The sequence below is a fragment of the Zingiber officinale genome, chromosome 11B (genome assembly GCF_018446385.1).
Source record: "Zingiber officinale cultivar Zhangliang chromosome 11B, Zo_v1.1, whole genome shotgun sequence".
Classification (NCBI taxonomy): domain Eukaryota; kingdom Viridiplantae; phylum Streptophyta; class Magnoliopsida; order Zingiberales; family Zingiberaceae; genus Zingiber; species Zingiber officinale.
In genome coordinates this window covers 67565090-67578121 of record NC_056007.1, presented here as the reverse complement: position 1 = coordinate 67578121, position 13032 = coordinate 67565090, and the positions used below count along the sequence as shown (strand labels likewise).

Sequence of the window (13032 nt, the reverse complement as noted above, 5' to 3'; positions counted from 1 at the left end):
ATTTCATTACTCATTTAGAATCCCAAGTAGTACTCATTTGAGATCCATTGGTCATGGGTCCCAAATTGACTCTTTGAGCTCCCCCTAGAGCTCTTAACCTTAGTCACCTCCCTAGGTGACTTATCCACAATGGCTAGGCCACATCGGTGCACCTCTGGTGACACTTGGCCTACAAACTTAACTTTCTTAACTTTGGACACCTTGTCCTTGGTTAATTTCTCCTTACCTTTAAATGGCTTTCCCTTGCCATTTATTGGCTTCTCCTTGCTATAGTCATATGTAACTCTAGCATACGACTTTCTCTTAGCATTGGAGACACTAGATCGGTATCCTAGACCCGATCTATCATTGTTGGGTCTTTGAATACCCAACACCATACCCAAACCCTTAGATCCAACATTGAATCTTTCTAGGATTTTCTCTAATTTATCAAACTTTGCCTTCAAAGCTTGATTTTCTCTTTCTAGGTTCCTAAATCTAGAATCAACATGTCCACCATGGACATTCCTAGACCTACCCATTTTTCTAGGCATATGTCTCCCCTTCTTGGGATTAATGTCTTGGGTCTCCTTAGGTCTACCATTTCTAGAGTTATCATGAATGGATACCTTAGGGTTTTGATCTACATTAACCCTACTTCTTTCATGATATTTGAAACCAAAATTTTGCATGGGCATATAATGATTAACATTATTTTTCCTAGCATGCAAGGAGGAATGAAAATTTGAATTGCATTTCAAATTAGGGTATACCTCTCTAACCCTTGAAGCTCCCCCTTGATTTGAGCTCTTCTTCTTTTTCTTATCTTTCTCCCATTTCTTCAAATGCGCCAACTTCTTGATTTCTTTCTTCTTTGGGCATTTGGTGTGGTAATGACCCTGCTCACCACACGTGAAGCACACTATGTGCTTTTTCTCCATCTTCTTACTATAACTCAAATTAGATTCAAATGAATTGAATTGAGTTTAGGAGATACCTCTTTCTTACCCATAGGACATCTACTCTTGTAGTGTCCCTTTTCATTGCACCCGAAGCACACAATGTGATCTTTTGACTTTGCTTCGGTGGAGGTACTCACTAGGTTGACTTCCAAGACTTCTTCTTCACTTGTCTTGGATTATTCCTCAACCTTTGAGGATGTCTCCTCATCCCCACTAATGGATGACATTTCTTCATCCTTCTCCTCCTTTTCTTCGGAAGTTGAGTGCTCGTCACCTTCAGGTTGCTCCTCCTCTACTTGAGCTTCTTCATCCGTTTCTTTGGATTTTTCTTCTTCTTGTGTAGGCATAAGTTCTTTACCTAGAACTTTCTTTACTTTGCTCCATAAATCATGGGCATTCTTGTATTCACCTACATCACTCAATACGTTAGAAGGCAAAATATCTACCAAAATTGATATTACCTTATCGTTTGCCTTTGACCGTGTTGTTTGCTCTTCCGTCCAATGTCGTGGTCGGAGCTTCTTTCCTTTCTTGTCCTTCTGGACTTCAAATGGCTCTTCCACCACCATCATTGTGTCCCAATCCATCTCGAAGAAGTTCTTCATCTTCATTATCCAAAAGGTGATGTCCCATAAGCTTCCTCCTTCAAACTTTGGTGGATATATTAAGCCGGTCATCTTTGCTTTCTTGGTGGTTAGTCCGATGGAGAGCGGCCTCGCTCTGATACCACTTGTAGGAGGATCGGTGGCCGGCTAGAAGGGGGGTTGAATGGACGGCGCCCCCAATTACTCGCTTCCTACGTATTCGTTAGTGCGCAAGCAGAAATACAAATACTAATTACGAATACAAAAGCTAATGACAAAGAAAAGAGCAAGCAAACCAATGCACATCGATGTAACATGGTTCGGAGATGATGCTCCTACTCCACGGCTGTCTGTAAGGTGGACGATCCCGATCCTTCGGTGGATTAGCCCCCGGCAAACTCCGGCTACTCAAGCGACTCCTTATGGGTGGAGAAACCTCACCACAACACCAACCAAGAACACTTGGACACAAGAGACCTTGAGCACTTTGGTGACTACTAATTAGGCTTTAACCAAGTCTAATTTCGTCACCTTGGCCAGCCATCCCAAGCTCCTTCTTATAGAGCTTGGAAGAAATCAATAAGTTGATTTGCCCGTTACCAGTCGACTGGTCCTTGCACCAGTTGACTGGTGCCAACCCAACGACTCTCTCAACGGCTCTCTACAGTGCACCAGTCGACTGCTACAGTGCATCAGTCGACTTCTACAGTAACTGCTACAGTGTCGTTGACGGCTACAGTGCCCCCACGGGATTTTTCCCGAGTACAATCTCTCATACCCTCATGACTCACTTGACTTTTCTTTGCAGTTTTGACCTCTTGCCTTCAAGCTTACTTTTCGCTCTCGCCCCTCGGATGCATCCAAGCTTGCGGCTCGTCCCCAATGCCATCCTTCGCGTATGCCTCGAAGTCGCTTCTATCGGCTCTTGTCCTTGCTGCTTTGTCCACGGTCCCTTGGATATTCCATCCTTCACCGGACCTGAAGCCGTCAACCTGAGTCACATGTGTATCCTGTAGTCCTGCACAACTCAAGTACACATATCAAATAACAAGGGTGAACCTAACTTAAACTCTTTGCCCAAACACCAAAACACATGGTTGCGCGGACCATTGGGATTGCTCCAACAGTAAGTACCTCAGGTGAGTTTTGATATGATCAATCAAGTTAAGTTGGCTCTGTGTTCTTTGATGTCTTGTGTCTAAGTGTACAGGGAATCAAGAACACAGGAGTCGAGCGGAAGACGCAATGAGCGAGAAGGATGATACGGTAAGCAAGTTGACGAGCTCAATGCATCCGAGGGATGAGGAGCTGAGGAAGAGTACACCAGTGGACGAGAAGGATGTGCGTAGGATTTTCGAGGGACGAAAAGCCTGGGAGGAAGTCTGCTCAAGGAGAAAGTTGGAGTTGGGTTCAGATGAACTCAACTTTAGATGGTTGGAGAATCACCCAAGTGACAGGAGAAGCAGCCAGACAAGTTAACATGAAGTTGACTTGTCCAGATGCCTAGACTAAGTCCAAGAGCTCGGACCAGGTCCGAGCTCCCGGATCTAGACACCCGGGTACCGATAAGGAGCTTATCACGAAGTCATTACGAAATGGATCATGATGACCAGTGGAGGTGCCCAGACCTGGTCTAGGCGTCCGAAATCTACCACGTCAACAAACTACTACTTTGGACCAGTGGACTATAAATTTAGTCCTAGTCCTCTTAGTTCAATAACATATACTGTACTTTCATTTTCGAATTTGTTCTTTGTTTTTGTTTATGCGTTAACGTCTTTCATCGAACGAGATCTTTTAGTTGAGCTTCCATTATCTTGGATTAGTAAGCTCTCTGATTGCAAACCAAGTAAATTCTTTTGTGTCTCTTACTTTATTTTTATGTTTTATTTTTATTGTTAAACTAACATGTTTTCCTTGCTAATTTCCGAACATGAGAGAAGTGTTAACTTTCTTTCAAGTCTATTCACCCTCTCTAACCAGCCTACATTGGACCAACAATCCTTTCCCTCTCTCGTCGAAGTTTATGTATTCTTTTTCTCTTTCGTTCATCGATCTTATGTTATTCCTCTCCGGGGCTCTTCTAAGATTGTCGTATACACATTGTAAGGAAGATAAATGATAAGAGATATTTTGGTCTGACAGAATAAATTCTTTTACCTGGGAAAATATATACACAGGACATTCTCTCCTTTTTTTTTTTTTTTTTCATATGATTCTTTTTCTTACATTTTGTTTTTTCTTTTCTTTCTCAATCAAAACAAAATATAGAAAATTTTCATTCATTATTAAAATAATATATTTTTAAACATCAAATTAATTTTTTTTATAAATTAAAAAATGATTATTTTTAATTCTCCGAGTATTTTTAGGTGAAAATGTTTTAGGGTTTCTTTGTTTGAATCTTGAACATATTTTTTTTAAAATATGAGATATTATTTAATAATGATGGTTTAGATTTATTTTTAGAATTAATTTGTTTAAAACATAATAAATTCAAACTTAATTAATTTTATAAAAAAAATACATTTTAATTAAAATTAATAAATTTTTTTAAAAAATAATATTTATTTTTAAAAAAATGGCCAGGCCAATCTCAAAGAGTTGAGATGGCCCTGATTTACCGTAACAAGATCGTAGAGGTGGAACGAAAGCGGAGCGTTTTCAATAAAAATAATAAAAAAAAGATGTTGTGTTTGAAAGGATATCGTGTTTTTAGTTAATGCCTAATAAAAAACGATGATAAAATCTCAAAAGAAAATATAAATTTAGGAAACAAGTAAGATGCTATTGTTATAAACACACGTCGGAAGGAGACAGCAGAACAGACACACCTCGTATATTAATTTTATAATTTTTAGTTTTATAACTTTAATTAAAAAAAAAACAGTAAGTCCACATGGTGCTCAACCCTACCGCTACTTCTGCGGCTTTAGAATTTTGGATGTATAATATAAACACACACATGCAAATATATTATATTATATTATATTATATTATATTTGGTATCCATCAATTGTTCTGCTATTTAGCTGCCTTGGCTTTGAAGCAACCTGTAGATTCATCTCTCTCCCCCTCTGCAGACTTCTTCTCTCATGACACCAGTCAGTCCACGAAGGGATCATCATCATATCAGCACATCCCAAGGTCTCTTATTCCTCACCTTCCTTTTTCATCTTCTCAGAATCCTTAATATCCTGTTTCCGTCATTTCATGCAGGAAATTAAACTAGAGAACCAGCTCCAACTTTACCCATCGTATCCTCGCCTAAATGTATTTAGTTGTATGTTTCTATTGATGCACGCACTTGGTGGTCGTCGTCTTTCTTCAAGGAGGCCGATCAGAGTTGCCTTGTCCTATTTTTTATAGTTTAGATATATTTAATAAGGTTTTGGTTCTTTGAATTGTGAAGTAACAGCAGTGAACAGCCGTTTCCTGCTTTAGCTTTAGTAGCTGAACTGCCCAAATCTAAAAGCCCAAGCGCCTCTCTCTCTCTCTCTTTCTCTGTCTCTCTCTCGTTTGTTTTAGTGTGCTTGGTTGTGAGAAGCCTTTCCTTTTAATTGTTCTCATGGGGTTCAGTTAGGGTAGAAGGCATTCTCTCATATATATGTAAGTCTTGATCAATTTCTATTTCTTTTGATCTTCTCTATCCTTTCAGTTCTGATAATTTGTTTTCTTTAATTTTTGCTTATGTGCATAAATAATATTGCAGGCGATCAAGAAGATATCGATCGATGCATGCGAGAGTGTTCATGAAGTGTATATATATAATTAATCTCAAGAATTAAAGAAAGCCATGAACACAAGCCCCATAAGCTCAGTGAACAGTTGCAGCCTCATCGACGCCAAAATCGAAGAGCATCGCGTGTCTTCAATATCCAAATTCTGCCCTGGCTGCGGCCACAAGATCGATCCCAAGCCGGTCTGTGCTATCTAATTTCTTCGATCTATCGTCTTCTTAATCTCGAACACAAAAGGAAAGAAAACAAAAGAAGAAGAAGAAGATTAAACTTTCATGTGTATATATATATTATAGGACTGGTTCGGATTGCCTGCCGGAGTAAAGTTCGACCCAACAGATCAGGAGTTGATAGAACACCTGGATGCGAAGGTCAAAGCAGAAGAGCTGAGATCTCACCCTCTGATAGACGAATTCATCCCCACCATTGAAGGCGAAGATGGCATCTGCTACACCCACCCTGAGAAGCTCCCAGGTCTAATTAGCTAGCTAGATTGAACAAGTTACATTAACTATAACTGTTATTATTACATCTTACATACATGCTACTGTTACTAATTAATTACTCTGTTCAAGTACTCCAAGTGAGTTAATTAATTCTAGACTAACTCCTTAGAATGAATTAATTAAGATGCATGCATGGTTTGAGTTTGTCCAACTTCTCATCTTCATATTTATTTATAGTTTGGTAGGTGGTTCATCTGACAAGAAGGGAAGTTTCTCACTAATTCAAAAGTAGTTCGATCTGCTGCAGGGGCGACAAGAGATGGGCTGAGTAAGCACTTCTTCCACAGGCCCTCCAAGGCCTACACCACTGGGACTAGGAAGAGGAGGAAGATAATAAACCTGCAGATCAGTGAGGACGAGAAGCTCCAAAGCCACAAGGGGGAAGGTGAGACCAGGTGGCATAAGACAGGCAAGACCCGGCCCGTTATGGTCAATGGCAGGCAGAGAGGGTGCAAGAAGATCCTGGTGCTCTACACCAACTTTGGGAAGAACAGGAAGCCTGAGAAGACTAACTGGGTGATGCACCAGTACCATCTGGGGGAGTCAGAGGAGGAGAAGGAAGGGGAGCTGGTGGTGTCCAAGATCTTTTATCAGACCCAGCCAAGGCAGTGCAACTTGTTAGTGTCTGTACAGAAGAGCAGCCATGCAGATGTTACGTTGCAGGAGCAGAGGAGGGAGAGTGGGAGTAGTGGGAGCAGCTCCTCCAAGGAGGTAGTCCACCATCACCAGCACATGAAGCCAGTCGAGACGACCTTTAGCTTTGCCCCTTTTAGGGAACGTTTCCCTGAGGTAATTATTCTTACTGATATATTATTAATTATTGTTTTAGAGAATTGATTCATCCAAATTAAGCATATATGAATATTCTCATTTCTTAATTCATCACTTTAAAGGAATTTAATTAAGATGAATAATCAACATGCATCTGATTGATTATAATTAAATGGAATAGTCAGCAAAGGATCATCAGATGGTGCAACCCTCAGCAGCTTTCCACATGACGAGGCCTCCTTCTATGAATACCATCTCCACCATTAATGCCCACCTTTCCTCATTGCAAGCCATTGGAGAAGAAGACCCTTATCAAATCTCACATATGCTTCTGCATGCCCAAAAGGCTCAGGTGCATGTGAATATAGTGATATTATTGTTTATATATGAAAAAATAACAGTGATGGTGAATTTCATGTTGAGCAGCAGCAACAACAACCACAACGACAACAGAAGGTAGATAGTAGATCTTCATCTTGCTTGGAAGAAGTGGTCATGAGTTGCACCTCTGCCGGAAGTAAACAAGTAAGATGAATGAACTAATTCATCATAAAATCACAGAAGAACCAACACATTAATTCTTATATATATTGAATTACGAACACATTTATTCTCTCTTGTTCTTTAGGATGCAGCATGTCAAAAGTGAAAAGGGGGTAATTAAACTTTAGATTTGTTTTCTCTTCTTTCACATTAGACTCTTACTGTCTTAAAGTACGCGGCTTCGATTTAATTATAAATAAAGATAAAGGAAAAGGAAACTAGACATCTCTTTTCTTCTTTAATTCATGACTATTGATATGCTTCATATAAAATAATATACATCCTTCCATTCATTTCTTGCCCTAAACATGATATCATAACTGTGGCTAGCTATATTGTTCAGTGAATTCTCAACAGTTATTCTATTCACTTTGAGTCTATACTATTGCTCGTGTTCTTGTTAATGATTTGCTTGTTGTGTGGAAGGAGGCATCAATTCCAGAGTCTGATCAAGAGACAGAATGGCAGTACTCATACTGGCCTACAGACCCAGATCATCATCATGGGCAATGAGAAAAATGGAGAAAGAAGCCAAATACCATGAATTGTAAGAAGAAAAAAATAAAAATAAAATTAAATCATGATCATTATTCTACTGTGTTTATAGTGCTTTGTCAAATTGGGAAAGAGGAAGATCTAGCCACCCGGCCCCTTCAGGTTTGGATAAGGAATCATAGAACCACCATTTGATATATTCAATTGCAATTTGCAAATAAAAGAATATTTTGTCCAGAAAAAAAAAAGAAAGAAAGAGTAAAGGAGAGAATGACAGTAACAGTTAGAGAAGGTAGGAAGGCTAAAACATGCATGTGCTGTACGTGTGTATGTATATAGTCTTCATTCTACATTTTTAATTGGTTTAATTATAAGGATTATACTAATACTTTTTTTGTTTTGTTTTGCTTCGTCTAACTTGTTGCTTAAAGAACCTGCTTGGTTTTGTGTTACTGTAACTTGATGGTGTTGGTATATATATCCATTAACACTTAGTATTAAGTGAAAATAATCATGGAATTATCCTAAAAGAATGAAATCAAATCAGGTAGGCAGGAGACTAAGAATATTCTCCTTCTAATATCCACTCTTAATCTAAAGATGATAGAATTCTTTGCCCCATGGGCAATGGTGCAATGACAAGATATTTGACAGATTAACCGAGCATTCATAGTTTGATTTCTAATTATGGCGCACTGGCATCCAGTAGAATGAAAAATCTGGGGCATTAATGGCTCTAGATGAAGAACTGCACGTTTTCAGATTTATTCAGATGGCTGATAAGAATTTTTCGTGGGATCAGACCAGTCATCTCATGGAATATCTTCATTTTGGCATGTACCGAGTACAAATGATAATTGCTAAGTTACTAAAGATGACAGAAAATCTTCATTTGATAGAATATGTCTCTTGTATGGGATAAATTTGGTGCTTGTGCTCTCCTATCAAAGTTAAAACTCAATTAGCTAATTATATATAAAAAAAATCAATACAAGTGTGAGATTAAAAAAAAAGTAAAGAATGTTGCTCCCATTATTCAATTGCAAATGTGTTGAGACTTGAGACGAGATAAAAGACTATATTGAACATCTTTTTTTTCATTGCAAATTTATTGATTGGAATATCATATTCTTTATACAAATTGATATGTTATCCGATTTTAGTTTTCGAAATAGTGTGTGGAACGTCTGAATGTGATTCGGATGCCTGAAAATGTGAGTCAGTCACGGACAAGTCGTACATGGGGAGCCGGACATTATATCTTATCTCATTGTTTATATTCTTAGATGGTTGGTTAGATAAAATATTCTTTATCATATGGATAAACCACTTATCCACTTTTGTTAGTCGAACAAGAAACTTAAATAGATATGACTTTCTTAAAGCATGATTCCAAACAATTTGAAATAATAGATGGATAATGATTTTTCAATCCAACATTACTATAAGTCAATGTATTACATATTTGGATAATATCTTTAGTTTTTTGGAGGATCAAGTTCCAATGCAATCAAGAAGAAATTAGTATGAATATCTAAGAAAGATTGACTACTTTATTTTTTACAATTCATCACACCATGTGATAGAAGTTTTAGTGAAAAACATTTCAATTATACTATTTAAATGAATATGATTAATTCTATGTTTCATATGTTGTCAACTTTATGTATGAAATTTATTTAAAGAGACCTTTTGTATCATGTTTTTGGACCTTAATAAAATGCAGTGACACATCCACTGAATTTTTATTTTTATTTTTATTTTTATTTTTACAAAAAACATCAGATGAGCTGTTTAATGTCTCATGACTACCCTTCCAGCACTTATTCAAGCAAAGAAAAGCTGACATTGAATCATGAAAGTGTTTGTCTACCATTCACTTGGTGTGTTTGTATGATAGAACTTGAGTTATTTCAAACAAGATCGAGTTGATTAGTGCATAGCAGAGTTGTTATCATAAGGTAAAAGTTTGAATTTCGACAAAGTTGAGGAAAAAAAAATGACCTCCCTCACATTGACCAATTACAGCTTCCCGATTTACCTCCTCACATATGGTCGTGACACTGACTGAGTGGGGTCATTGGGGTGCACAGATTTCACCTTTTGCTACCATGATAGAACTTTAGTTGTCCTAAGGTTTGATTGAGTTGGTCACCATAGAATTTGCTAAATCAAATAAGGGTCAATCCTTGATAAAGCCGGAAGAAATATGTTTTCTTGTGATGGTCTACTCAATTTTTTGATTTATCTCTCTACAAATGATTATATGGTCGACCGTGTGGGACACCCGGGTCACTTTGTACCAATGATAGAACTTTAGCTTATTGATTTCTCATTGTAATCATTTTTCTAGTTTATATATATAGCCTATTGCACTTAATTAAATAATATCTATATTCTAACTCAGAATAGAATATTATATAAAATATTTAAAATACATTTTAGTCCAAAACATACCTAATCTTTTATCTATAGTTTTAGCTAAATATATAGTTATAATTAAATTTCTATATTGAGTAGTCTGCAAATACGCTGTATTATTAGTATAAAATATAAGATAACTTATTATTTTCTTTCAACAAAATTAATTACCATCACAAATAGTTGAGACCTTTGCACATAGTATTTTGAAATTGATCGATCTTGAGCTATATATTTCTCATAAATACTTTCTCAGTCTAATATTTTCTTTTGGGTTCAATTCAAATTAGATCTCGAATATACATGTTAGGATCTTCCCAAATAACTAGTTTTGAGTTATAATGATATCCCAATCAAATCACAACACACTTTCCAGTGACCATATATACTTTAAGCAGAATCTAATTCTGTTTAGCACTACAAGATGGAAAGTTTACCATCTCACTTCAATTTGCACAATGTGGCAGATATATGTTTGGAGAAAGGTTAATTAATATCACTTAAGAAGAGTTTCACTCTCCTTAATCTCACACTAATGATGGATACATAGTTACCTGAACATTTTTGTTCACAATCATTTTGAGGATCCAAGTCTGAATGCCTTTCTATGTAAAATTATTATTATGGTTGTGTAAGAAATCTTGAGCATTATCTATATATATATATATATGTGTGTCCCTTTAGCAGGAGTTAGAAAAGAATGTTATGTCTTGTTCATAAAGGCAGTGCTTATCTCTTTCTCTTTAGAGGATCTTGGATGCCCTTCAAAGGGCATTTGGTCCCATAAAGAAATTGCATAAGGAATTAAAAGGGTGGTGGAGGGAGAATAAAAGAACATGGGGACAATTTCTTTAATTTCTTGATTCTGCAAGTGACTGCATGCTTTAATTAGAGGGATGATTCTCTTCCTTTAATGCAGTCCCATGTTCCTTAGTTAAGCATGCTTTTAAGGGTTGATATGTGTGGAATAAAGACATGATAATGCTAATATGATAGACAACTCCTTTTTAATTTAGTACTGCAAGGAGAAGTTAGGCAGTATAATAGAGCACCCTCATGCCAAGCCTACCAATAGAGCTATAAACGGGCTAATTAAGTCGAGTTATGTCGTGTAAATTTGTTTGATAAGATAATCGAGCCGAGCCGAATCAAATTGAGTCTAAAATAAATCAAATTGTTAAAACGGTTATTCAAGTTTTGTTTGATTTTTTTTATGAGCTAGATTTATTTTGATGTCATCCAACTCTCAATTCAAATTTATTTAAAATTTTTTAAAATAATTTTTAGTTTTTTTAGCTAGTTAGTGAGCTTGATTTGAAGTGTTGGTTTGTTGATTTATTATATTGATAGATTTTTATTGATGAATATTATTCAGAAACTCTGTTTGTTTGTGAATATTGATCATAAATATTTTTAAATGAATAGTTCAAAGTTTATGTTCATCAAAAGTAACCAACTGAATACATATATATTTAAATTTATTCATTTAATTTTATACATGTAAATTAATTTTATAAGTCCAATATTAAATTGGTTCATGATTCATTTTTATGCTAACTAGCTATCTCATTTGTCACCGCAATAGGACATTTGTATCGTTAGTTCATAATCATATAGTTATATACCATAGTTTTATATGTCTATATACTACTATTTTATATTGTATAATTCAAGTTTTTTAAAATTTATAGGTTATATACAGAGGTGTTAAATACTCATAATACATTATGTTTTGAATTGTCATATACTATAATTATATATATAATTTTTGACTGATGTATTAATATATAAAATTATAATACATACTCTATAAATTAGTAATATATATAATTCAAATCCCAACTGGGCTTCATGTAGATGGGCCTCCAATGGATCTAGGTGATTAGCTTATCAAATGGGTGGAGGCTTTCTTTATAAAAGCATAGAAGCCTGAAATTAGAAAAATTAAAGTATTTTCCTTTTAAACTAAAATGATTAATACCAAATAAATTAAGATTAACACATATATTTTCAATTTTTGTAAAATAAATTAGTGAAGCTGTTTCACCGAACATCATAAAATATATATAAAAAAATCATTGCAAGAACTAAAACCATCCCTCAATTTTGTCCCCTTTACTTATTGACTCCAGAACATGAAACATAAGTAAACTAAGGCATGATAGAATTTGTTCACCTGAAACAATCACCAAAAATGTTTGCAAAGCAGCTTTTAGCCTAGCCAAAAACAAAATTGATTTTCTTTGCAAACAAAATTGAATCATAACCTTAAGACAAAATTAGACCTCTATGGAGCTAAAAAATGGATAAGTTAGAATGATTGCAATTGATCAAAAGATCAAGGCTCACTTTTGTTATGTCGAAGGCAAAAGGGTATCTTTTACTTGCACTACTTCAACCGTAATCAAAGGGCATTCCTTTGGTATTGGGTTGAACAGGCAATCCTACAACTTTGGCTGTTGTGCTAAAAAAGTAATGAATTTACTTTGCTTATTAGCTCAATCTGTGATAAAATCTTCTCTAGCCTTGTGAAGAATGGTGAGCAGACGTAACCCTAGTTTGCATACTAAGATGCTTCCCCGGTACAAACTCAACGACCGAGTGTGACCCCATCCGTGATCAGATAAGTGAGGATTGTTCTTGAGTTGAGTATCTTTCGAAGAGTAAAATGCAATCCTAGTCAACATTCTGATAAATAGATTATAATTTTGGCTTGAAGAGATTGAAAAATTAAGAGATGCATGTATATTTTTTAGTCAAGTGTCCTTTAAAGAGTAAATATATTCTTGGCCATCACTTCGATCAAACAACCACAACACTTGGTGAATTGAAAGACTAAGGGATGAATAATTTCTAGATTGAGCACTTTTTGAGAACAAGTGCAATATCGACCATAAACATTATAATTTTAATTTGGTGAAATCGGAATACTAAGGGATCACTCTCAAATATCTATTATTTTTTACTTTTTATTTTTTTATCAATTACCAGAGCCAAACAAATCCTTAACAAATCTTTCAGGAATGCAACA

At 35.8% G+C, this 13032-nt stretch overlaps 1 protein-coding gene across 4 annotated transcripts; it reads left to right on the top strand.

Annotated features, from left to right (window-relative positions):
* Positions 1 to 4566: 4566 nt before the first annotated feature.
* On the top strand, positions 4567 to 7742 carry LOC122035145 (NAC domain-containing protein 75-like). Of its 4 annotated transcripts, none has more exons than XM_042594539.1 (8): positions 4567 to 4672; positions 4745 to 5134; positions 5238 to 5447; positions 5562 to 5739; positions 6019 to 6560; positions 6724 to 6894; positions 6972 to 7067; positions 7515 to 7742. In XM_042594539.1, exons 3-8 carry the CDS (start codon positions 5322 to 5324, stop codon positions 7596 to 7598), a joined length of 1197 nt encoding a protein of 398 aa, XP_042450473.1. In that variant the 5' UTR covers positions 4567 to 4672; positions 4745 to 5134; positions 5238 to 5321; the 3' UTR covers positions 7599 to 7742. The 4 variants fall into 4 exon arrangements, with proteins under 4 accessions (XP_042450473.1, XP_042450471.1, XP_042450472.1 ...); XM_042594537.1 differs by having other exon boundaries at positions 7512 to 7742; XM_042594538.1 differs by having other exon boundaries at positions 6969 to 7067.
* Positions 7743 to 13032: the final 5290 nt, after the last annotated feature.